This window comes from Rhincodon typus, chromosome 3 (assembly GCF_021869965.1).
Source record: "Rhincodon typus isolate 14 chromosome 3, sRhiTyp1.1, whole genome shotgun sequence".
Classification (NCBI taxonomy): domain Eukaryota; kingdom Metazoa; phylum Chordata; class Chondrichthyes; order Orectolobiformes; family Rhincodontidae; genus Rhincodon; species Rhincodon typus.
Genome location: NC_063334.1, coordinates 105,301,333 through 105,325,446, shown reverse-complemented (window position 1 = coordinate 105,325,446; position 24,114 = coordinate 105,301,333). Strand labels below are relative to the sequence as shown.

Below are 24,114 nucleotides of genomic sequence, written 5' to 3'. Positions count from 1 at the left end.
GGTTCCCATTATATACCCTTTTCTTGCAACTAATATCATCCCTCTCCCTGGTGTTTACTTGAGATTAAACCAGACTATTGGCAACCTTGGTAAGGTTAGCCCCAAGATGAGATTAGATGTTACCACATATTTGTGCCATCACCAAGACCACCTATTTCCCACCTTCACTTTGTGTTAGTTCATCTTGTGTCAAAACTCTCATTCATGCATTAACTCAAAATTTGACCATTCTAGGCACCCCCAACTGGGCTGCCACACTCTACCATCTGCAAACTTGAGATCCTCCAAAAATCTGCAGCCTGTGTCCTTCCTCACATTAAATCCTATTCAGCCATTGACCCATACTTGCTGGCCCCTGGGTATGCAACTCTTCAATTTTAAAATTCTTATCCTTGGCCAAAGTTTGGTTAGCCTTTTGAAAGAAGGAAATATGTCCTTTACCTTGTCAATCCCAGGGAATGCAACCTTAATTTGCACAATATCTCCTTGTAACGCAAACCTTGGGAGTTCAGGCATCATTCTGGTAAATCAGCACTGCAATTCATCCAAGCCCAATAAATCCTTCCAAAATTTTGGTGCATTCAGTAACTCCAAGTAAGGTCTTGAAAGGGAGAGAAGAACTCAAGAAAATAAGAATCACCAGGGAAATGGTACTGGAATTGTGGCTGACAAGCTCCCTTCAACACCCAACCCCCCCAACCCCCGCTCCCTCGCCGGTATCGAGGTCTTAAAGGAAGAGCTAATGAAAGAGATGATGTGTTGGGTCAACTTTCCACAATTTCCTAGATTCGGGGACAATCCCATTAGATTGAAAATAGTGAATGCAACTCCTCTATTCAAAAAGGGAGTCAGAAATCAGGAAATAGGTTAGTTAGCATAACATTTGGCATAAGGAAAATCTTAGAAATTATTATAAATGTTATAGTAGGGCATTAAGAAAAATTCAAGGTATTCAGTCAGAGTCAACAAGATTTTGTGAAAAGGAAATTTGAAGAAGTAACATGTTAATAAAGAAGAACCTGTGGATGTACCATAGTTAAACCTTTAGAAAGCTTTTGAAAGGTGCTGCATCAAACCATATTGCAGAAAATAAAAGCTGCATGGTGTAGGGTGGCAACATATTTCCAGGAGGTGGTGCATTGGTAACATTATTAAACTTGTAATCTTGAACTCCAGGCTACTGTCCTAAGGCTATGGATTTGAAACTCACCATGGCAGATGGTGAAATTTGAATTTACCAAAATCTGGAATCTAAAGCTGGCCTAATGGCCACTGTTGATTGCTGAAAAAAAACCTATCTGTATTGTTAATTTCCTTTAGGGAAAGACTCCAGATCCACAATAACGTAGTTGACTCTTAACCACCCTCTGGGCCATTAGGTGTGGGTAGCAAAGGCTGGCTCACCTAATGATGGCTACATCTAATGAGCAAATATAAAAATAACCAAGCATGTAAATATGTTGGATGCAGTTTAGTGAAGAACTACCGTACTAATAACTGGAATAGGCAGATTGTCTTATGAGGAAAGGCCATACAGTCTAAGCGAATCCACTGGATTTAGAACAGTAAGAGATGACTTAATTGAAATGCAAGATTCAGAGATGTCTTGACAAGGAGCAAGTAAAAATGATGATTGCTTTGTTGGAGAACCAAAGACTTGGTCACCATTTAAAAAATAAGGGATTGGCCTTTTAAGACAGAGATGAGATTTTTTTTCCAGTTGGGAATCTTTGAAGATCTCGGCTTTCAACATGTTTTGAGAAAGAGTCTTTCAATGTTTTTATGGCAGCAGTAGATAGATTCTTAATAAGCATGGGAACGAAAGGTCATCAGAATTGTGGAGCCATTAGATCAGCCATAATCTTATCGAAAAGCAACACATCTTCAAGCGATCAAGTGGCCAACTGTTGCGCCTAATTTATATCTTTGTACATATGTTCATATGTTTAACCAGGACTGTATATGGTTGAAAACTGAATGCCGGTGTATTCCAATTCTTCAGACATAAAGGCCAGAATTCCGTTAGCCTGGACTGTTTTCTATACCTGTCTCAGATGTTTTAATGACTTGTGCATCTGGACCCCACTCCAAAGTATGGCCTTGGCATTGTTATTTCCTAGAAGAAGGAAAATCAGCGGAAAATCAGAAGTATTTTGTGAGATGAATGTCAGTGGGATAGTGATGAAAGTTTAGATCTAATAAAGTTTCTTGATTAAAGCATGAAAGGAAGTCTCTGATGAAGCAGATTTTGATAAGATTTCAGAAAATGGATGTTCATTTCTTGTAGTGATGTGCCTTGGCCTTTGAACTTTGTCAAGCTTTCATACAACCAGTTACTTGAGTGATTCCTAATTGGTACCAGTGTTTAAATTAGTAATTGGGCTACGGTGTCTTATCTAGATAGGCAACTGGTGTTAGCTGTCTGAGAAGATACCTCTGAAGGACAGATGCCGGTTGCTTTGAAAATGGTTCCAGGAAGAACAGACATTTCACGGAACAAATGAAACATATGGCAATAACTTGTGGAATAAAGGCTCAATGATGACAAAATTCTGAAATGGTCCAGACACTGAATAAAGATGCCAATACAATGGAAAGATTGAAGGCAGGTAAATGAGGATAAAACCACTGTTAGCATACGTACATTACAACAGAAGGCAAAGTTGCAACAATAATGATAGACAAATGAAGCCCAGGCATGTCAAAAGAACAGTTTAAAGTACTTCAGGTGTGACCAAGTATCATAATGCAGTGACCTGTCCAAAATTGCAGGATCCTCAACGGCTGTAGTATTAAGATAATGATAAATCTTGGCTGTTTCTAGATGTGTCATAGCCTAATACATGTCTAACAGATCACCCCAGAACCTCCTTTGCATTGAGAACAGCTATAGCTTTTCCAACTACTCTTTCTTCATGCTGGGAATCACTCTGCTAATATTCCTCCGGACTATGTGCATGTCAGTGATAGAGCTAAGTAATTCCACAACCAAAAGACATAACCTCTGCAGTCCTACCACATCTGGTCATGAATGGCAGTGGACAATTAAAATAAAATCAATAAAGGTACTTCCTGCAACCTTATCAAAGCTGTTCCAGTAGAGCTAGAACAGTGGCTTCTAACCAATGATGTGGACAATTGCCAAGGAATGTCCTGTACATAAAAATCAGGTCAACCTACCCTGTCTAATTACCATTCCATCAGTCTACTCTTGATCAGGAGCAAAGTGATGAAAGATGTCATTAACGGGATTATCAAGCAGCACATACTTGCCAATAACCTTCACGGTGACACTCAGTTCAGTTTTGGTCAGGGTCATTCAGCTCTTGACCTCATTACGGTTGATTTAAATATGGACAAAAAACAAAAAGGTGAATTCTAGAGTTGAGGTGAGGTGGTAGTGTCTGCCCTAGTCATTAAGGCTCCATTTGATGGAGTGCAACATCAAGGAATGCTCAGCAAAATTGGAGTCAATGGGAATCAGGGGGAAATCTCTCCACTGGTCAGAGTCATACCTGGCCCAGAAAAGACGATGATTGTGATTGTTGGAGGTCTGTCAGCTCAGATCCTGGACATCACGACAGGATATCCAAATGCAGCAAGACCTGGACAATATCCAGGATTAGGCTATAAAATGGAAAGTAATGTGCACCTCACAAATGCCAAGGCAATGATCATCTCCAATAAAAGAGAACCTAACCATTGCCCATTGACATTCAATTGAATACGTAACATCCTGGGGATTACCACTAACCAGAAACCAAACTGGAATAGTCATATCAAGTGGCTACAAATTCAAGACAGAGGTTAGGAATCCTGCAGTGAGCAACTCAGATCACAACTCCCAAAGCCTGTCCAGCACCTACAAGGCACAAGTCAATATTGCGTTGGAATAATCCTGACCTAGCTGAATGTGTGCAGCTCAAAAACACCACTCAAGAAGCTTGACACCATCAAGGTCAAAATAGCCAGCTTGGCTGGTACGACATCCACTCCCTTGTTCACCAACGCTCAGGGGAAGCAGTGTGTACTATCTAAAAAAATGCACTACAGAAATTCACTAAGGGTCCATAGACAGCATCTTCCAAACCTACAACCACTTCGATTAAGAACACGGGCAGCAGATAAATGGGAACACCATTGCCTGCATGTACCCCTCCAAGCCACTCACCATCCTGATTTGGAATTATATTGTTGTTCTTTCAGCATCATAGAGTCAAAATGTTGGAATTCCCTCCCTAAAGGTATTGTGGTTATATCTACACCGCATGGACTGTGACAATTCAAGGCAGCAGCTCACCATCACCTTCACAAAGGCGCCTATGGTTGGGCAATAAACGCTGGCCCAATCATTGATGCTTACATCCCATGAGTGAATTGAAAAAAAGAATATTAACCTCCATCCTTGACATTCAATGTCCTTGCCATCATTGAAATCTCCAGTATCAATATTCTGGTGACAACTGCTGACCAGAAACTGACCTAGTCATATAAATATTGTGATACAAAAGCAACTCTAATTATTATGCATTGCATAATTTTGTCTGCTGAAAATTGGTATAATGCAGTGCAATCCATTTAAGATCAATTTGAAACATTTCAACTTTGAAAAACACCATGCTCTGTTGGAAACAAAGTTTTACAGTTCAAATGAATTGCTATAAATTTCACACTTTATTAGAAATAATATTGGTTTAATTATTAAATGACTTTGTACAAAATGTATAAGCAGATATCATCTCACATTGTATACTTGTAAAAAACACATCTCAATTTGACAGAAATAATGAAGTTCGATTTATGTTAAAAATACAGTTTAAGAATAGTCTTAAACATACAGTATGTAGCCACAGAATACAAGTCACTTATCAGTAACAATAGGCTTAGCTCAGTTAAACATTTATGACTAGGCCATTCAGAGAGGTTCAAATGATTTAGCTGAATCTTAGGCATTTGTGCTAGACACTGGATGAATATTCTTGCGGCTGGCAGATCTTGAACTAAGTCCTGAAGTAAAGAGAAATATCCATGTTAAAAGGTTGCATATAAATAACTTGAAAATTGAATACAATGACAATTAGTGGATGTTAGATTTTGATCAATTCAATCCTGTGTGTACTTATGTACCTTGGATACTGGCTGAGGGAATGGATAGCCACTGGGCATATTCGCAGTGCTGCTACCAGTATCATCCCAAAACCAACTGCCCGAGTTGGGGCAGTTTACACAGTAAAGCATTATCTTCTCTTAGCAGTTAATTTGATGATACACCATGGGTCAATTTGGAAGTCAAATGGAAGTCAGTGTGAGTAAAAGGCCAAGATTTGAACCCAGGTTTGGCAAGCTTGGCGCAATGAAGGATATTCATATTTTTTGAGTTTCTCATTGTCAGCAAGAAACAAAGAAGCAGAATGCATCATTTTTTCTTCTTATTTTCATGTTATGTACCTTAAACCTGTGTTCTGCCAGAGGAAAACATTTCTCCTCACTTGCTCGTTTGAAACCATTGATAAGTTCCAACAACCCTAGTAAAATTCTCCTTAACCTCTGACTCTCCATGGGAAACAATCACTGTGTCTCTACACAGCTGAAGTACCTCTGCACCAGTTTTCTCCAGGTTCTCAAAGGCATTGACTTTATAAAGTATATAGTGTTGAATTCTTGCTATAGATTATTGCATTGACTTCCCTGTGGCAAACAGCAAGGATTCCACGCTGTAATTACCACATTGAGTCTTGTCTCCTTTCTTTAAGATGGTCATAGTTGTCTGGAGATTTCTTGGCGAGCACTCCTCCTTCCAGATCAGGTTGTGTATAAGCACCAAAAGTTATTTCTTGGCCTAGATTTAGAACTTCAGTGGGGATAAATTTGACTAACTTCATTACAATTAAAAGCAAGTTGACGGATCTGTAGTTACTTAGCTTCTCCCTCACTCCCTTCTAAAATAATGCATATTTGCAACTTTTCAGTTTAAAAAGGTAATGTCTCAATATATAGGGCAGAAAAATTGTAACATCCACCTATAATGAATTACCTTTTGCATTTCTTTTCATTTTTCAAAAAGGAATCATCAGGTGACTGAAATTTCTCATCTCATTATTTTCTCTAACAATTTTTAAAAAAAAGAATTCACTAAAACCTACCTTCCAAAAACTTATTTTCCACCCTTTAACCACTTTTGTATTACATTCTTCTCTAGCAGAAAAATAGACAATATTAAATATAACAGGCCTATTTCTTTATTGTCTATTATGTTCTAGCATAAGTCTATAAGACCATAAGACGTAGGAGCAGAAGTAAGCTATTAAACCCATCAAGTCTGTCTGCCATCCAATGAGATCATGCCTGACCTAATAATCCTCAACTCCACTTTCCTGCCTTTTCTGTATAATCCTTGCTTCCCTATTGCAATCCTGACTATACTTAATGTCCCAGCCTAGACAGCCCAGTCATAAAGAATAAATGCTACCTGGTCATATTGTTCCGGTGTGCTGAAAACATACACCTGAGCCAAGTAACACATTTAGCAAAATGGAACAACATTTAAATAAACGATGATTATGCTTGATTGTGTTTTAGGCTGAATAATACGTTCAAAATATTTCTTTTACTTTTTTAAAAAAATTATGTCGATTCTGTTACAGTGCTATAGTAATATCGTAAAACTTAGAATGGAGAATGGAAGCAATTAATTGATTAACAGCTACTAAAGATCAAGTACATGTGTATGGAATGCGCTATAAATGTACTGTTATAGTGTTTGCTGTATACAGTGTGGTGTAAATATACAAACATGACAAGTTCCCACTTGTTGGTGGCCTGCTTTGCGATGAATAGGAGGACTCCACAAATGACATTTGTCGTTGGTAATCCATCAGCTGATTAGAACGCCTCAGCTCTTTAGTTGGTTTCACTGCCTCCAATCTCTTCAGAAAAGCCTGCAGTTTTCAGAGAGGTAACTTATTTTTACGCATAAACTTTATTTCAAAGAACATGCACCGTATTGCACCATTATGATAAACCAAATTACCAGGATAGTACCAAAACAAAGCAGTTGATAAAATGTTAATATTACTGCTTTGATTTTTTACTCAACCTATATCAGTCTTTTAGAGTTGAAAGGGTTACTTTTTTTGGATAGAACTGACATCAGTTGCGTTGCATTTAAATTTTAATGAAGGACAAAAAGCCAAAACGTTAACTTGTTTAATCTATTATCAAACACTGCATGTTGCACATTAGAATGTACATGAGAGAGGCAAAGGGCTATAGATGGAGATCATGTGGGGAAATATGGCAGGAAGAAAATAAAGTAAGTGCTAGGAAACAACTGAATGTATGTTTTCAGGAGGGATCTGGGTGTCTTTCTACAAACAAACTTTATACATAAATACAGTATTTAGGAAAACAAATGTTGTGTCAGCCTTTATCGCAAGGGATTTGAAGTACAGGGGCAGGGAAGTCTTGCCGCAATTGTATTAGGCTTGGTGAAATCACACATCCATAGGTTATACTTGCCATCGGGAGTCAGTTAGCTGGACAGCTGGTTTGCATTTGAGTGACGCCAAACAGCATGGATTCAATTCCCATACTGGGTAAGGTGACCATGAAGGTCCTGCCTTCTCAAACACATTCCTCACCCGAGGCACACTGACCCTCAAGTGAAACCAATCACCAGTCATTTCTCTTTCTCTGACAGAGCAACCCAAGTCCATTACGGCAAATTTACTATAGTTGCCATTATAGAGAGCTACATTCCCTGCCACTTCACAGACCTCCGAGGTCTACGTATGGCAATGGCTTCTGCATGGGATGTCAAAGTGCATGTGTGGAGCTCGACTACGCAGCCTCGGAGGAAACATTAGCAGGGAATGCTACAAAATTTTGTTGGATTAATACCTGAGACAAGAGGGTTGTTCTGAGAGGAAAGATAGAGTCAAATGGCCTTATTTCTTTACAGTTTTAGAAACATTACGGGTATCATTTGATATTCGAGACATGAACATTTAAGGCATATGCTAAGAAGGCTTCACAGGGAAGATCCTGAAAGATTTTCCACCTGACTGAAGAGTTCAGCATGGAGGACATAATTTCAGAAAAATGAGATGCCATGTTGGACCAAGATTGGGAGAGATGTTTCCACTTGTAATTCTTACTTCTAGAGGACTATGACTGCTCAATCATTGGATAGATTCAAGGCAAAGATGATTAGATTTTTGAATTTTTAAGGCAATCAAGGTTTGGATGTAAACTGGAGTGGAGCTACAGAATGGGCCATGAATTTATAAAATGGCAGAGTAGGCTTGAGGCCTACTCCCATTTCTTAATTGTCATAATATCTCATCATATTGGGCAAACTCAAATGCTGAATCAGGAATTAGCTTCAGTTCAGGAGTCAGAAAGAAGTAGTTAATAGATAGTCTCAGCTTTGTGCCATGTTACTAGTGATGTCCCTGGTATTAGTCCTAAGCCTGCTATTATTCAGTCTTTATTAATAATCTAGATGGCAGTGTTGGGAGTAAGTTGTTGACCCTAAAATCTGTGAAAAGCCTAGGACAGTAGAGAAGTGCAATCAAATCCTAAAAGATTTAGTTGTGTTAGGGCAGTGGGCTGCACAATATTAGACGGCATCTAATTTAGATAAATGTAGTTTTACTGGAGACACCACAAAATACATAAGTAATTTATGGGAGAGACTACTGTAGCATATCCATTCATACTCCCTGACTGGCCAGTTTCTATTATCTTGCTCATTCATCTCAACTCATTTTAAGAAAATTACCCAAGAAGCAACGTAATTGCTTTTGCAAAGGGACACAGAATTTTAAAAATTATATCATGTAATTACTAAAACTCTGCTACAAACACTGCTACATTGTCACATTAAGATTATTCAATCTTAAATGCCAGTAGAAACTTGAAACAGATTGCAGAACATTTAGTAGCTTCTATGGAGAAAGCAACAGAAAAGTAGGTCTCCTGACAGTATACAACAAAACATCTGTACACAAAAATAACCCAATTGTAGACTACAATCCATTAGAAATTTTCAACTACAGCCCAATGGCAAAGAGAAAAAGAATAAAATATATTTATTTTCTACATACAAGTTAAACCAAAAATAAAAGTTGTTAAATGATATACTATCAAACACAATATGGTGAAAAGGGATGGGGTTATAGCAGTTTATGCTCAAGGCTTTTTCAATGTACCTGAAAATAAAGAAAAAAATAGTTAAACTAAAGTACTCATAGGGTCTTCTCAAAGTAACCAATTTATCAGAGCCTTTGTTTGTTATAAATAAAAGCTGATGCCTTTTCTAAAATCAGACTCAAATAGGTTTCTCATTAACTACACGTATACTTAAGATTTACACTCAAGGCTGTTTCCTGAAGTGAATTTTTATTCATCTGAAAGAATCATGTCTGTTGATACTCAATAATGGATCAATAATTTAAAACCATCAACTAACTTTACATGACTTGACAATCATTATCACGGCACTTCCCAAATAAACTTGTACATCCAACAGTCTAAAATTTTAAAAGATTGTCAAGATCGATAAGGGATTTTTGGGGGTGTTCTATTTTAACTTATGATTGCCTTGCCCTTCATAAGCCCAGAGAGCCAGGTATTGTTTGATTGACTCCTTGCCCTTTTTTACTTCCATCCCTTACTGAGGTAGGCCAAAGGGTGTTTCTAAACCTGTTTTTTTTTTGAGATTCTCATAAAATGGTGGAGGAGTAGGGCTTCTGAGCCCGGGGCTCACCTGCTCCGTTTGCTTTCTTTTTATTTCTTTTTCTCTTTCACTTTTCTCTTTTTTTTTCTTTAATTTACTCACCGCTTGGGAAAAGCTCAGGGGTAGTGACACAACGAGTGGGCAGACCCGTTACGGACACGTGGCGGTGGAGGTGGCGAGTCTGGGTTCCTGATGGCTTCTGCATCGACGAGACAGTCCTATCGCTGACTCATGGCTGCTGCGGTGGAGGTGTGTTTGGGTTCCTGTTGGCATCTGCATACAGCGCTGGTTCATGGAGGTGGCAACGGAGGCATGTTTGGGCCCAGTATGAGATCCGGCGGCATTGGCAGTGACAGCATCGGCGAGGTGGGCCCTAAGCGGACTCATTGCAGTGGCAGAGTCGAGTTTTGGTCGGTGCGGCACCTGGCAGCATTTGTGGCCTCTACACTGGCGAGGTTCAGCAAGGATTCACAGTGGCGAGGGTATTGTTGGAGGCAAGATGGCACCAAGAGTGGCAACTTTCATTTTAGTGGCAATGGCATGGCAAAGGGAACTCATGCCTGGCCACCAGGCCTATGGCGGAGCAATTTACAAGAAGACTATAAAGGTGAGCACCTTTTCTTTATTTTTCTGCCTTATTTTCAATGCCTTGGTTTATTTTTCTGTGTTTTAAGATGGCACCAGAGAACGGCGACACTACCCAACACTTCACTGTATTTCATAACAAAATAACACCTGACAATAAATATCAATCAAATTCAACCTTAGACACAAGTCCACAACAAGATGCTGTCAAGGATCTTTGGTGAATTTCTGCAGTGTAGATAGTACACACTGCTATTACCGAGTGTCGGTGGTGAAGGGAGAGGATGGTATTGGATGGAGAGCCAATCAAGTGGGCTGCTTTGGCCTGGATGATGTCAACTTCTTGAGCGTTGTTGGGGGCTGCACTCACCCAGGCAAGTGGAGAGTATTCTATCACGTTTGTGACTTGTGCCTTGTAGATGACGGACATGCTTTGGAGAGTCAGGAGGTGAGTTACTTGCCACAGTATTCCAAGCCTCTGACCTGCTCTTGTAGCCACTGCATTTATGTGGTGAGACCAGTTGAGTTTCTGATCAATGATAACCCTCAGGGATGTTGATAGTGTGGGATTCAGTGGTGGTAACATAATTGAATGTCAAGGAGCAATAGTTAGATTGTCTCTTATTGGTGATGGTTATAGCCTGGCATTTATGTGGCATGCATGTTACTTGCCACTTGTCAGCCCAAGCCTGGATATTCTTCAGATCTTGTCGCATTTGGACATGGACTGCTTTAGTGTCTGAGGAGTCACAGATGTTGCTGAATGTTGTGCAATCAGAGAATATCCCCACTTCTGATCTTATGACAGAGGGAAGGTCATTGCTGCAGCAGTTGAAAATGGTTGGTCCTCGGATACTACCCTGAGAAATTCCTGCAGAGATGTCCTGGAGCTGAGATGACTGACTCCCAACAACCATGACCGTCTTCCTGTGTCAGGTATGACTCTAACCACCAAGAGTCTGCCCCGTGTTACACAGTGATTTCCATTTTGCGCCTCGATTCCACACTCGGTCAAATGCAGCCTTGATTCACTTTCACCTCATCCACTCCGTCCACACTGCTGCTACCACCTACAAGATGCACTTCAGAAATTCACCAAAGATCATTATCATTAAATCTTTCCTAATGCCAACATTTGCTTTCTACATTCTTCAAATTTCCAAATAAATAAATTTAATCCAGAACCTCCAATTGCAAAAATTATGTTTAGAACTACAACTAAATTGCATTTAAGCTGAAGCATTTCTAAAGCATTATACTTAATTCAAGTACACTGTGCACCAAATAGTTAAAATGGCTTTGGGTCTGAAGGTACAGATCACAAGTGTTCATGTCTGCTGCCAGATTTTTTGGCGTCAAATGGAAATAACTAGCTAAGCACAAGCCAGAGGAAGCGCTATTGCCTGAAATAGGCTTTGCAGTGAGTGTGTGCATTCCAGAATGTGAAATCTTAGAACGCACTGACAAGGTGACTGGAGAACATTGAATTTTGTGTTACTACATTGATCTCTTTCACAAGTTAAAATCCTAGAAACTGTTACAGCCTGCTTCTATGCTGCATTGAGTTAGTGATTCTTGTTATGATGCAGACTTGCAGCACAACCTGCAAATCAGTTTTAACTGACATGGTCAATTCCATTTCTGAAGACAAGCTACAGGACAGTTATTTGTACTTCTAGTGTTGCTTAGTGGAGCTCATGAAACAGAGTTCTTGGACTAAACATACTTCAAACCATCACTAAGTAGGCTGACTGGATAAGAACAATCTGCCATTTCAGAAATCAGAGATGAAGGTGGACTTCTAGACATGACCATATTCTTAATAGGCAAAGGGTTGGTAGGAATTGGTAAGAATATGTAGTAATCAGATCAGCATGATCTTACTGAACAGCTGAGCAGGCTCGAGGTGGGATGAATGGCCTATTTATGGTCCTATTTTATACTATAGGTCACTCTCAGAGGAAAGCAGGTCATATTATTTGCAAATTTTGTTCTCAGAATGTAGAGGCAGTGGTAAAACTGCATGCATTGTCCATCCTCTATTGCATGATGTCAACAACAGCAATGATGATGATGATGATGGGTCTTCTTTGTGAGCTGCTTTTCGAATGGTGCTCCCTTTATTTGTACTAACCCAAATGGTATTAAGAGGTTAAGAGTTTCGAATCATCACAGCCAAACCAGAAAGGTCTTAATTAGTGAATATGGGTTTTTTTATGATGACCAGCAGCTTTTGTGGTCATGATTTTGGGACCTCTGCACAAGTTACCATGTTAGCCGAACTGATTTTCTCAACTTGTCAATACTGTGCCATAACCACAACACTACATCCACTTACACCATCATTTTTGACATTCTACAGCTAACAGAAAATAGGCCCTCCATCTGAAGGACATTTTCACAGTCACATGATCTAAAACAAGGGATGTTGGCATTAGCTAACAGGTCACATTAAGTATAAAGTCACTGTAGTCCACAGAAATGTACGAGGATATAAATAATAAGGTATTTGAGTAATGTTCTACTGGTATTTTTAGAGTATCTTCGAAACAGCAGTGGGAAGTAGATGAAATGTAATATCCATTTTTTATGTCCTTTTGAGCCACAAGAGGCTATGAAAATTAGGAATGTTTGAGTAAATGACACGGTCAGTTAACTGCTGTCAATTGTAACAAACTCTGCGTCCAGTCTTGATCTTAAATTGTTGGCTTGGCTATTTTAATGTTTTCCTGGCTAGCCTCCAGAAAGCTTCACTCATACACAGCTCCAGTGCAACCATTTCTCTCCTTCAAATCCTGCTCATTGATCACCCACCTGACTTTGCTAAACAGGGGTCAAAGTAAACCTTCTACCCCTTTCCCCATCCCTCATAATTCATATTTCCTGGGTGAGGTGACGATATTTGAAAGAGATTTCATCTGCTGTCCCATGTATTTTGACTGGTGTTGCTGAACTATATCAGCTCCTGAGTCCACCAATGTCTGCAATTTTAAATTTCCACCCTTGTAATTAAATTGCACCAGGCATTCATCCCTCTCCATTTCTAGAGATATAGCTTTTGAAAACACTTCCCTTATGACTTTGTCAGTGTTTCCTCGGAGCCATGTGACTACAGCCACTCCAAGAGCTGCCAATGCCAATTGGCATGCCAACCTATTCACTTTTCATTTCTCCAACCGCTGTGGTGCATGGGTCTTGGAGACCCTGCAGCAGCAGATGGAGAAATGAGGGAAAATAGCACCCCTTCCTTTATTCTACTCAGCTGTCAATCTTTGCCTTCAACCACTCCCTAAATCACAATCTGTTTCTGTCTCTTCCTTTGGCTCATGATCAATTGATCCTCTATATCTGTGAAGCACCATATAGTAGTACTTTTAAAGGTTGCTGCTGCTATGTCCTAGTGTTTGTTTTTCTCTATTTTATTCATTATTGAATTGCTATGTAGGTAGAAATGAGTCAATGACTCTACCTTACTAGCCAGAAAGAGTGATTTATTTTGCTTTAATGTACACCCCAGTGTGATATCTTCCTTACCTTTATTATCTTTTTAGTGAAAAAACTGTAAAGACTGAGAAAATAAACTTGGAGGACAAACTAGCAAGGAATATAAAAGCTGATAATAAGAGCTGCTTTAAATACATAGAAAAGATGATAGCGGTCAAAGTGATACTTCAAACATCCCATTAATACTAAAGAATATGGGAGGGGGGAATGAAGTACCATCACTATCATTAAAGAAGTAATATTAGACAAATTAACAGGGCTAAAGGCAGATAGGTCCCCTTGCATGGATGGCTTGCATCTGAAGATTCTAAAAGAGACTGCTACAGAGATTGTGGATGCGTTGCTTGTAATTTTCCAAAACTTGCTGGATTGTGGTAAAGTACCAGAGGATTGGAAAATTGCAATTTGACACACCAATTCCAAAAGAGAGGGAGGCAAAAGTGGGTAACTATGTGCTGATTAGCCTAACATCTATTGTTGGAAAATTATTGGAATCAATTATTAGAGAAGTAATTACTGAACATTTGGAAATTCATAGTCTAATGAAGCAGAGTCAGCATGGCTAGATGAAAGGGAAATCTGGTCTGGCTAATTTATTACAGTTTTTCAAAGAAGTCTCAATCAGAATGGAAAGAGGACAACCAGTAGATCTGTTGTATTTGGACTTCCAGAAGGCACTCAACAAGGTATTGCACAAAAGGTTAAGTCATAAGATAACAGTCCATGGTGTTGGAGGTAGTATGTTGGCGTGGAGCAAGAATTGGCTCACGGGCAGGAAACAGCATGGGGGGAAATAAGGGGTTCTTTTTCAGATTGACAACCCATAACCAACGGGGTTCCACAGGGATCAGTGTTGGGACCACAACTGTTTACAATGTATCCTAATGACTTGGAGGAAGAAAGTGAATATAATGTGGCTAAAACACACATCACAAAAATAGGTGGAAGGGCAGTTTGCAAGAGGGATACAAACTGTTTACAGAGAGATATTGATAGGTTAACTGAATGGTCAAAAAGTTGGCAAATGGAGTACAAGGCAGGAAAGTGAAAAGTTGTTCATTTTGGAAGGGAAAAAAAGCCAAGTATTATTTAAAATCGAAAAATATTGCAGAATTCTCAACACAAAAAGGACTTGGGGGTACTTGTATATGAAATACAGAAAGCTAGCACACAGGTGCAGCAGGTAATCAGGAAGGTGAGTAGAATGTTGGTTCTTATTTCAAGGGGGTTGGAGCATGAGATTAGTGAAGTCTGACTACAAATGTGCAAGGTGCTGATGGGACCACATTTGGAGTACTGAGAGCAGTTTCTGGTCCTGTTATTTAAGGAAAAATATAATTTCGTTGGAGGCAGTTCAGAGAAGATTCACTTGGATGATTCCTGGTATGGAGGGATGGTCTTATGACCAAAAGCTAAATAGATGGGACTCTACTCTTGGAGTTTAGAAGGATGAGAGGTGATCTCATTCAGACATACAGGGATATAAGGGGCTTGACAGGTCAATGCTGAGAGGATGATTTCCCTTATGGAAGAATCGACAATCTTCAATTAGAACTGCTGAGTAGATATTCCTTCTCAGCCTCCTCCTGAAGTCCCCAGCATTACAGATACCAGTCTTCAGCCAATTCAATTCTTACCACGTGAAGTAAAGAAACAGTTGAGACACTGGATACTACAGAAGCAATGGGCCCTGACATTTTGGCAACAGTACTGAAGACATGTGCTCCAGAATTTGTCAATCCCCTAGTCAAACTCTTCCAGTACAGTTTACAACACTGACATCCACTGTACAACGTGGAACATTGCCCAAGTGTGTGTTCATAAAAAGCAGGACAAATTCAACCCGGCCAATTACCACCCCATCAGACTATTCTCTGTCATCAGTAAAGTGATGGAAGGTGCCACCAATAGTGCTTTCAAGCAGCACCTGCTCAGCAATAACTTGCTCAGTGATGCCCTGTTTGAGTTCTGCCAGAGTCACTCAGCTCCTGACCTCATTACAGCCTTGGTTCAAACATGGGCAAAAGAGCTGAATTCCAGACGTGAGGGGAGAGTGATAGCCTTTGACATTAAGGCTGCATTTGACAGAAGTGTGGCATCAAGGAGCCCTAGAAAAACAGAAGCAATGAATACTGGAGGCAATCTCCGGTTGTTGAAGTCATACCTGGCACCAGGAGGATGGTCATGGTTGTTTTCAGGTCAGTCATCTCAGCTCCAGGACATCTCTGCAGGAGATCCTCAGGGTACAGTCATAGGCCCAACCATCTTCAGCTGCTTTAAGAATTACCTACCCTCCATCATAAGGCAGAAGTGGGGATGCTTGCTGATGAATGCAGAATGCTCAGCACCATTCACGAGTCCTCAAACACTGAAGTAGCCGATGTTCAAAAGCACCAAGATCTGGACAATATCCAGGCTTGGGCTGACAAGTGGCAATAACAATCATACCACACAAATGCGAGGCTATGACCATCATCAACAAGAGGCAATCTAACCAGTACCCCTTGACATTCAATGGTGTTACCATCACTGAATCCCCCACTATCAACAGCCTTGGGCTTACCATTGACCAGAAACTCAACTGGACTTGCCACCTAAACAAAGTGACTACAACAGCAGGTCAAAGGCCAGGAGTATTGTGGTGTGTAACTCACTCCTGACTCCCCAAACCCTGTTCATCATTTACAAGGCACAAGTCAGGAGCATGATGGAATACTGCCCACTTGCATAAATAGGTAAAGCTCCAACACTCAAGGAGCTGGACACCATCCAGGACTAAGCAGCCCGCATTGACTGGCACCACATCCACTCCCTCCACCACTGACACTCAGTAGCAGCAGTTTTTACTATCCACAAGATGTACTGCAGAATTTCTCTAAAGATCCTCAGATAGCACCTTCCAAACCCATGACTACTTCCATCTAGAAGGACAAGAGCAGCAGATACTTGGGAATACCCCTACCGGCAAGTTCCTCGTCAAGCCACGCATCATCCTGATTTGGAAATATATCGCCGTTCCTCCGATGACATGGGGTCAAAATCCTGGAATTCCCTGCCTAAGGACACTGTGTTGCAACGCACAATGGTTGGACTGCAGTGGTCCCAGGAGACAGCTCACCATCGGCTTCTCAAAGGCAACTAGGGATGGGCAATAAATGCTAGCCAGCCAGCGACACTCTCATCCCATGAATGAAGTCAAAAAAAAAACTCTGGTACTCTGCATTGTACTTCAAAAATAAACACAGGAAAAGATTATATATATTCCCATCAAAAAAAAAAGTGGGCTGTGCTGCTTCATACGCATTCAGGCTTTCTCTTACTGAACATCATCTTCAGTCTTTTTTTAGGCAAAAGCCTGAGTTACATCACATGACATATAACATTCACATGGGTCTGCATGGGATGGCTACAGACATATACTGTTTCATTGACCTTAGAACAGACCAACGACCATTAACAGGAAGAAAACTTTTCTGCAGAGTAAGGATGAAAAGTTTTAGTCTGAACAGTGACTTTACCATTGTGAATTGTAACAATCCTTTTCTGTACAGCACTGAAAACCAATACTTGCCTCCCCCCTCTTTCCTCACCAGTTGTTCTCAATTAAAAAAATAACTTCTGATAGCCTGAAATTCCTTTTCCATGTAATATCTACGTATATTCCCAAAAACAAGTCCATATCCTTAGACAAAATTACATTTTACACTGCATTTTACTAAAGGTTTCTAAATTTGGTATTTTGCCAGTTTTTTTTCCCCTCTAAAAAAAAAAGAAGTGTCTAGTTGCAGAGCTTTGGGTTTCTGTCACCTCCGAGGTCAAAAGGACCTGCGAACCTAGATTTTGGTAAAATGGCAAAAGAAATGGCACAGATAGGTAGCATAGCCAGAATTCCGGGGCCAGTTTAGTGTGAAAAAGATGCATCAGAATTCCAGGAAACCAAAATTTTAGCTCATAAAACAAAGGTCAATGTAACTGAAACTTTTTCAGTTGTGGACAATATTCCTCAGTTCTTAACAACAACACGGAGATCGAAGGAAGACAGCATTTGCTATTACTGTGTTGGGAGGTGCTATGCTCACGCGGGGATATGGGAAACTAATACTGAATTTAACGAGGGCGCTGGGGAGCTTTCTGAGGATGAGGTCAAGTGAATTATAACAATCATGTACAACCGACGTCAGTACAAGATTCCCGACTGGTTCTTGAACAGGCAGAAAGATGTTAAGGATAAAAAATACAGCCAGGTCTTGGCCAATGGCCTGGACAACAAACAGAGAGGATCTGGAGCAACTGAAGATCTGTGCTCTTGGGTGTCTGAGACACTTCTCGGTTCTCGTGTGCATGGCCAGCACATAAAAATCACAGGCAGAAGAGCACGCACAGTTGGTGTGTCCAAGCAGCAGCAAATATTTCATCTACCGCGTGTGTCAATAAGCGTTTGCTCAAACAGAAAAAAAAATCCAGATTCTAATAATACAACTCAGGTTAGCCTGATATACTTTCAGTTTTTGATGCTTCTCTGTCTAAGCATGGCATTTATAGTATAACAATTGCACTGAGTAATGTTGTTAGAGCCAACAGTTTGCATCTAACTCTCTTTTCTAGATAGATATATTCCTAAATCTCTGATAGGTCTATGTCTCATACAAAATCTTTTTGCATCAATCCATTTTCAAAATTAACATCACATCAAGCAGGCATGAATGGAAGACTACACGAACAGACATGAAAGGGTTCATAACTGTTCTTGAATAAAGGATTGTGACCCTTTGAAGCCTATGACCATAATGGCCAAATGTTAAAATGTCTGGAGTCACATGGTCCAATCAAAATCAATGCTCACTGTGAGGCATGTCTGTTGAAGGTCATGACAACCTTCATCCTAACAGGTGTTTATATAATTCTCAGAGGCCAAAGAATAAAACGGCAATTTGTACAAGTCCAAATGCAATGCTGGCAAATGTCACTTGATTTCTTTTTCCTCTTTCAGATTTCAAAACAAACTGAAAAAAAACACAAATTTTCATATTCCCACTGCACGTAATTATAAATGTTAGCATTAGCCACATATCCGAGACTGAGTTTTCCACCATTTTAACAAACTTTCAGATCACCTCAATACAAAATAAATAGATGCAAGTAACTGAAGTCAACATTTCCATGAGTACTAAAGTATTCAAATTACAACTGTAAAACAGAAGAGACGAAAGCACCAAACAGTGCTTGGTTTGTGCAATTTATTTTTTTAAAATCTAAAATACTAGCCAATGTTGATATCTTGATTTATTGCAGTAAATTTCTTTTCTAAAGCATACAGACATTAAGCTGGCAGAAGTGATTCAGTATTTTAAGCAATTATGGTCAGCTGATCTTCCTGGACTTTCGCCATGTACTGTAAAATGACACCCAAATGTCCACAGCAATCAAACATACAACTTTAAATCCCATTAAAAATTTACAAGTTGTTTAAAAGACAGACTGACCGGTTACTAGATGCCTCAATGCATTTTACAGTCAATGAAGTACTTTTTGAAGCACAGTCACTATTGGAATGCAATGAAGGAAGCGATGTCATAACAGTACTATCCCCAGACTAATACTCCAGAATCCCAGGCTAATGTTCTGAGGATATGGGTTCAAATCCACCATGGCTAAAACAGACTCAAGATAATTCAACATAGTTATCTATAACTAGTAGAGTGCTAGAGGAATCAGTGTTGGGGCCACAATTATTTACAGTATAAATTTACAAATTTATGATTATAAATTACAATTTATGACTTGCATGAGGAAAGTAAATGAACGATAGCCAAGCTTGAGAAAGACACAAAAATATGTGGGAAGGTAAACACTTAGGATGACTCAAAGAGTCTTCATGTGGACATAGACAGGTTAATCAAGAGGACAAAAACTTGGCAGTTGGAATATAATGTGGGGAAATGTGAGGTTATGTATGCACTTAGGAAGAACAGAGGAGTCAAACAGCATTTAAATGGACAATGTGCTGCAGAAAGCTGCAGCACACAGAGTTTTGGGAATTGTTGCGCACAATTTACAAAAATCTAGCAACCAAGTTCAGCAGGTAATAGGGAAGACATATGGAACATTGGCCTTTATTTCAAAGGAATTGGAGAATAAAAATATGGAGGTTTTGCTAAAAACTTTACACAGAACTAGTCAGGCCACAGCTAGAATAATGCGAACAGTTTTGAGTCCTTTATCTACGGAAGGGCTGACTGGCATTGGAGACAGTCCACAGAAGGTTCACCAGGCTGATGCTAGACATTAAGGGACTGTCTGTTGAAGAGGTTATGGAAAGGCTGTTTCCCTTTGTGGAACAGTCTAGGCTCAGAACATAATCTCAGGATAAGGGATTCGTTTGTTGAAGACAGAGCGGAGGAAGATTTTCTTCCCTCAGAGGGCAATGAATCTGTGGAATTTTCTACTGCAGAGGGATGTGGCGGGTGGGTCATTAAGTACGTTCAAGGCTGAGATAGTAAATTTTATTTAGTAAGGGAATCAAGGATTATGGGGAAAAGGCAGGAAAGTGGAGTAGAGGATCATCAGATCAACCAAATAGCAAGACCTGGATAATAATCAGGCTTGGGCTAACAAGTAGCATGCAATATTAGCGTTATACAAGTGCCAGGTAATGATCATCAACAACAAAAGAGAATCTAACAATCTTTCCTTGACAAGCAACAACAATGCCAACACAGAATCTCCCGATATCACCACTTTAGGAGTCACCATTAAACAAAAACTGAACTGGATCAGCTAATTCATGGACTAGGACTGGGTGCCTGTTAATGAATCACAAAATAATAGCATGTAGTTGTAGAAAGTAATTAGGAAAGCTAATACAATGTTATTGTTTATTGAAAGGTGAAATGACTACAAAAGTAGGAGGTTATGCTTCAGCTATACAGGTCATTTGAGAGTCCATTTCTACAGTACTGTTCAGTATTGGTCTCTTTTTTGAAGGAAGGATGTAAATGCATTGGTAGCCATTCAGAGATTTTTTTTTCCAGACTAATAGTTGGAAGTGGCATCTGTCATATGACAAAAGGTTAGACAGGCTGAGCTTGTATCTGATGCAATTTAGGAGTAGGAGGCAACTTGTTTGAAACATAAGATCCTGACGGGTCTTAACTGGGCACAGGTGGCGAGGGTGTTTCTTCTTGTCAGGGAATCTAGAACCATGGGTCACTATTTCAAAATAAAGGATTTTTTTTTTCCCCCTCACAGAAGGCGGAGAGTCCTTGATACTATCTTCCTCAAAAGGTGCCAGAAGCAGAGTCTTTGAATATTTCTAAGGCAGAAGTGGATAGATTTTTGGTAAGCAAAGGTGCAAAAGGTTATTAGGGGGTAGGTGAGAATGTGGAATTGAAGGTTACATTCAGATCAGCTTTGAACTCACTAAACGGCAAAGCCAATGGCCTACTCCTTACTAATGTTCATACACACAAATTCTGCGGCTGTAACAGCAGGTTAAAGGGTCGATATTCTGCATGGAGTAACTCACTTCCTGACCACTCCAAAGCTCCTCTACCTTTCACAAAGCACAAGTTAGGAGTTTGATGGAATACTCTACTTTCCAAAATGAGTACAACACCAACAAAATGAAAAGGTGATCTGATTGAAACATACAAAATTCTGAAGGGGCTTGACAGGGTAGACCTGAGAGAACATTTTCCATTGTGAGGCAATCTAGAATAAGGCGACAGTTTAAAATTGGGGACTGCTGATTCATGACAGAAATGAAGAGGAATTTCTTCTCAGAGCATTGTTGGGCTTTGAAGTTCTCTTTCTTAGAGAACAGTGAGGGCTGTGTAGTTGAATATATTCAAGACTGAATTAGACAGCTTTTGATTAACAGGGAGTCAAGGATTATACAGAACAAGTAAGACACTGGAGCTAAGGTCACAATCAGAATAGACGTGATCTTATTGAATAACAGCAGGTTCAACTGGCCAAATGGCATATTCCTCCTATTTCTTACGATGTTATGAACAAAACTTGGGAAACCTCACACTATCCAGGGCAAAGTAGCTCACTTAGCTCACTTGATTGACACTCTATTCACCCTTTTAAGTAGTTGCTCCCTTCATAACAGGTGTATCATGGTAATGTGCATCATATACATTTGCCCTACAACAACTTGACAAGACTTCTTTAATGGCATCTGCAAAACCTGCAAACTCTACGATGGAGAAGGATAAGGGAAGCAAACAAATAAAGAACACTACTTGAAAGCTCTCATAGCTCGGGAACAGGATTCCTTCAACTTACTAATTAGCTTTAAACAACTTTAAACCCCAAACTACTTTTTTTTTCTCTCCAACGGTAGGCGATAGCAATGGCAATTGCCAGCTTTTTGGGGATTACAGTTATCTGATCTAAGAAATGACTGATGAAAGCAGGCTATGGATAACATTTCAGAAATGATGGAGAGGACAGGTTTAGTGACAGGGAGGAACTGAAGCAAATCTGTATTAGTAGAGAAGTAGTGTTGAACAAGTTAATGGGATTGAAAGCAGATAAAGCCCCAGAGCGCTTAAGAAAGTGGCCCGAGAAATAGTTGATGCTTGGTTGTCATCTTCCAAGATTCTTTGAACTCTGGAACAATTCCTACAGACTGGAAGGTAGCTAATGTAACCCCACTATTTAAAAAGGGAGGTAGGGAGAAAACAGCTAATTATAGACCAGCAAGTTTGATGTCAGTAATGAGGAAGATGCTAGAGTCCATATCCAGGGATATTATAGCAGAGCACTCAGAAAACACTAGTAGAACCAGACACAGTCAGCGTGGATTTGCAAGGGGAAATCATTTTTGACAAAATATACTGGAATTCTTGAAGGATGTAACTCGTAGAGTTGATCGGGGGAGGCAGAGCCAAAAAAAAAAGACAAAGGCAGTCAAGGAGCAGGTGCTATTCCAATCACCCTTGTGCTAGCCCTATTGCTGAGCTTACACGAACATGGTCAGAGTGCCAGCGCAGTGCTGTTTCCTGGCATCAGTCAGGGAAAAGAGGAGCAAACACAGACGATGGGTCTGCCCCTTGGAATCTTTCTTACTCGTTGGAATGTATCTATTTAGTATATTCTGAAACATCCGCTTAAATATCCCCTCTAGTGGCAAGGTAGCTGATTAGTCTGGAATGGGTCTCAGGCAGTTGATGGCAAAGAGGAAGCTGGTGGAGGGGCAACCACTGGACCTAGGATCAACTGCTACATTGACGGAGGTGGCGTCAGCAAGGTAGGCACAGCAGTGAAGGATGGCATCTGAGGAGCTGCGACTTCAACATTCGTTGGGTCTGATGTTGGCAGCGGTGGAGGGTAATGGACTCTTGTAGCTATATCTTTTTTTTTTATTATTCTTAAACTATTCAAAATGACGCCAGATCATGGTGACAGTGGAAGCTTGTCACTGCATTTTACTGTATACTTCACTGTAAAATACATGAGACAATAAAATCAGTGAAGGTTGTTTATTTGGACTTTCTGAAAGATTTTGACAAAGTACTGCATAAGTGATCAATTTATAGAACTAAAGCACATGGGATTGGGGATAGTGGATTGAGATGGATAGAAAATTGGCCTGGAGGCGTGAAACAAAGAGTAGGAACAAATGTGTCTTTTTTTGAATGGCTGGCAGTGACTCCTGGGGTACAGAAAGGATTGGTACTAGGACCCCAGCTATTCACATCATCTTAATGATTTAGGGTGGTGCGGAGGGGCGGCACTTAGCTCAATGATCAGCCATGATCATGTGGAGTATTAATTGGTGGGCTATTTATTGAGCAAATTTCATTTGATAGCACAATTTATGACACTTCCCATCACCTTGCTGGAGATGGAGAACAAATTAGTCACATTGTAAAGAAATTTGAAGAAATTCAAAGAGGACAGCCGCACAAGAGGCTACTGCATAAGATAAGGATGCATGGCATTAAGGGTAAAGTATTAGCATGGATAGAGGATTGGTTGACTGACAGGAAGCAAAGAGTGGGGATAAATGAGTGCTATTCTAGCTGGCAGTCAGTGACTGGTGGTGTGCCTCAGGGATCGCTGTTGGGACCGCAATTATTTACAATTTATATAGATGATTTGGAGTTGGGGACCACGTGTAGGGTGTCAAAGTTTGCAGATGACACTAAGATGAGTGGCTGAGCAAAGTGTGCAGAGGACTGTGAAACTTTGCAGAGGAACACAAATACATTGAGTCAGTGGGCAAAGGTAGGGCAGATGGAATACAATGTAAATAAATGTGAAGTCATACATTT

General features: G+C 40.0%; 1 protein-coding gene across 1 annotated transcript in view; it reads right to left on the bottom strand.

The window, feature by feature from the left end:
• Nucleotides 1–4,651: 4,651 nt before the first annotated feature.
• Nucleotides 4,652–24,114, bottom strand: part of cfap97 (cilia and flagella associated protein 97) — a 37,020-nt gene continuing 17,557 nt past the window's right edge. Inside the window, exons 3-4 of the mRNA XM_048594707.1 lie at nt 6,809–6,938; nt 4,652–5,007 (exon numbers count right to left, since the gene is read on the bottom strand). Of these exons, the coding sequence (XP_048450664.1) occupies nt 4,946–5,007; nt 6,809–6,938 (192 nt within the window). The 3' untranslated portion in view covers nt 4,652–4,945. The remainder of the gene's footprint in view (nt 5,008–6,808; nt 6,939–24,114) is intronic.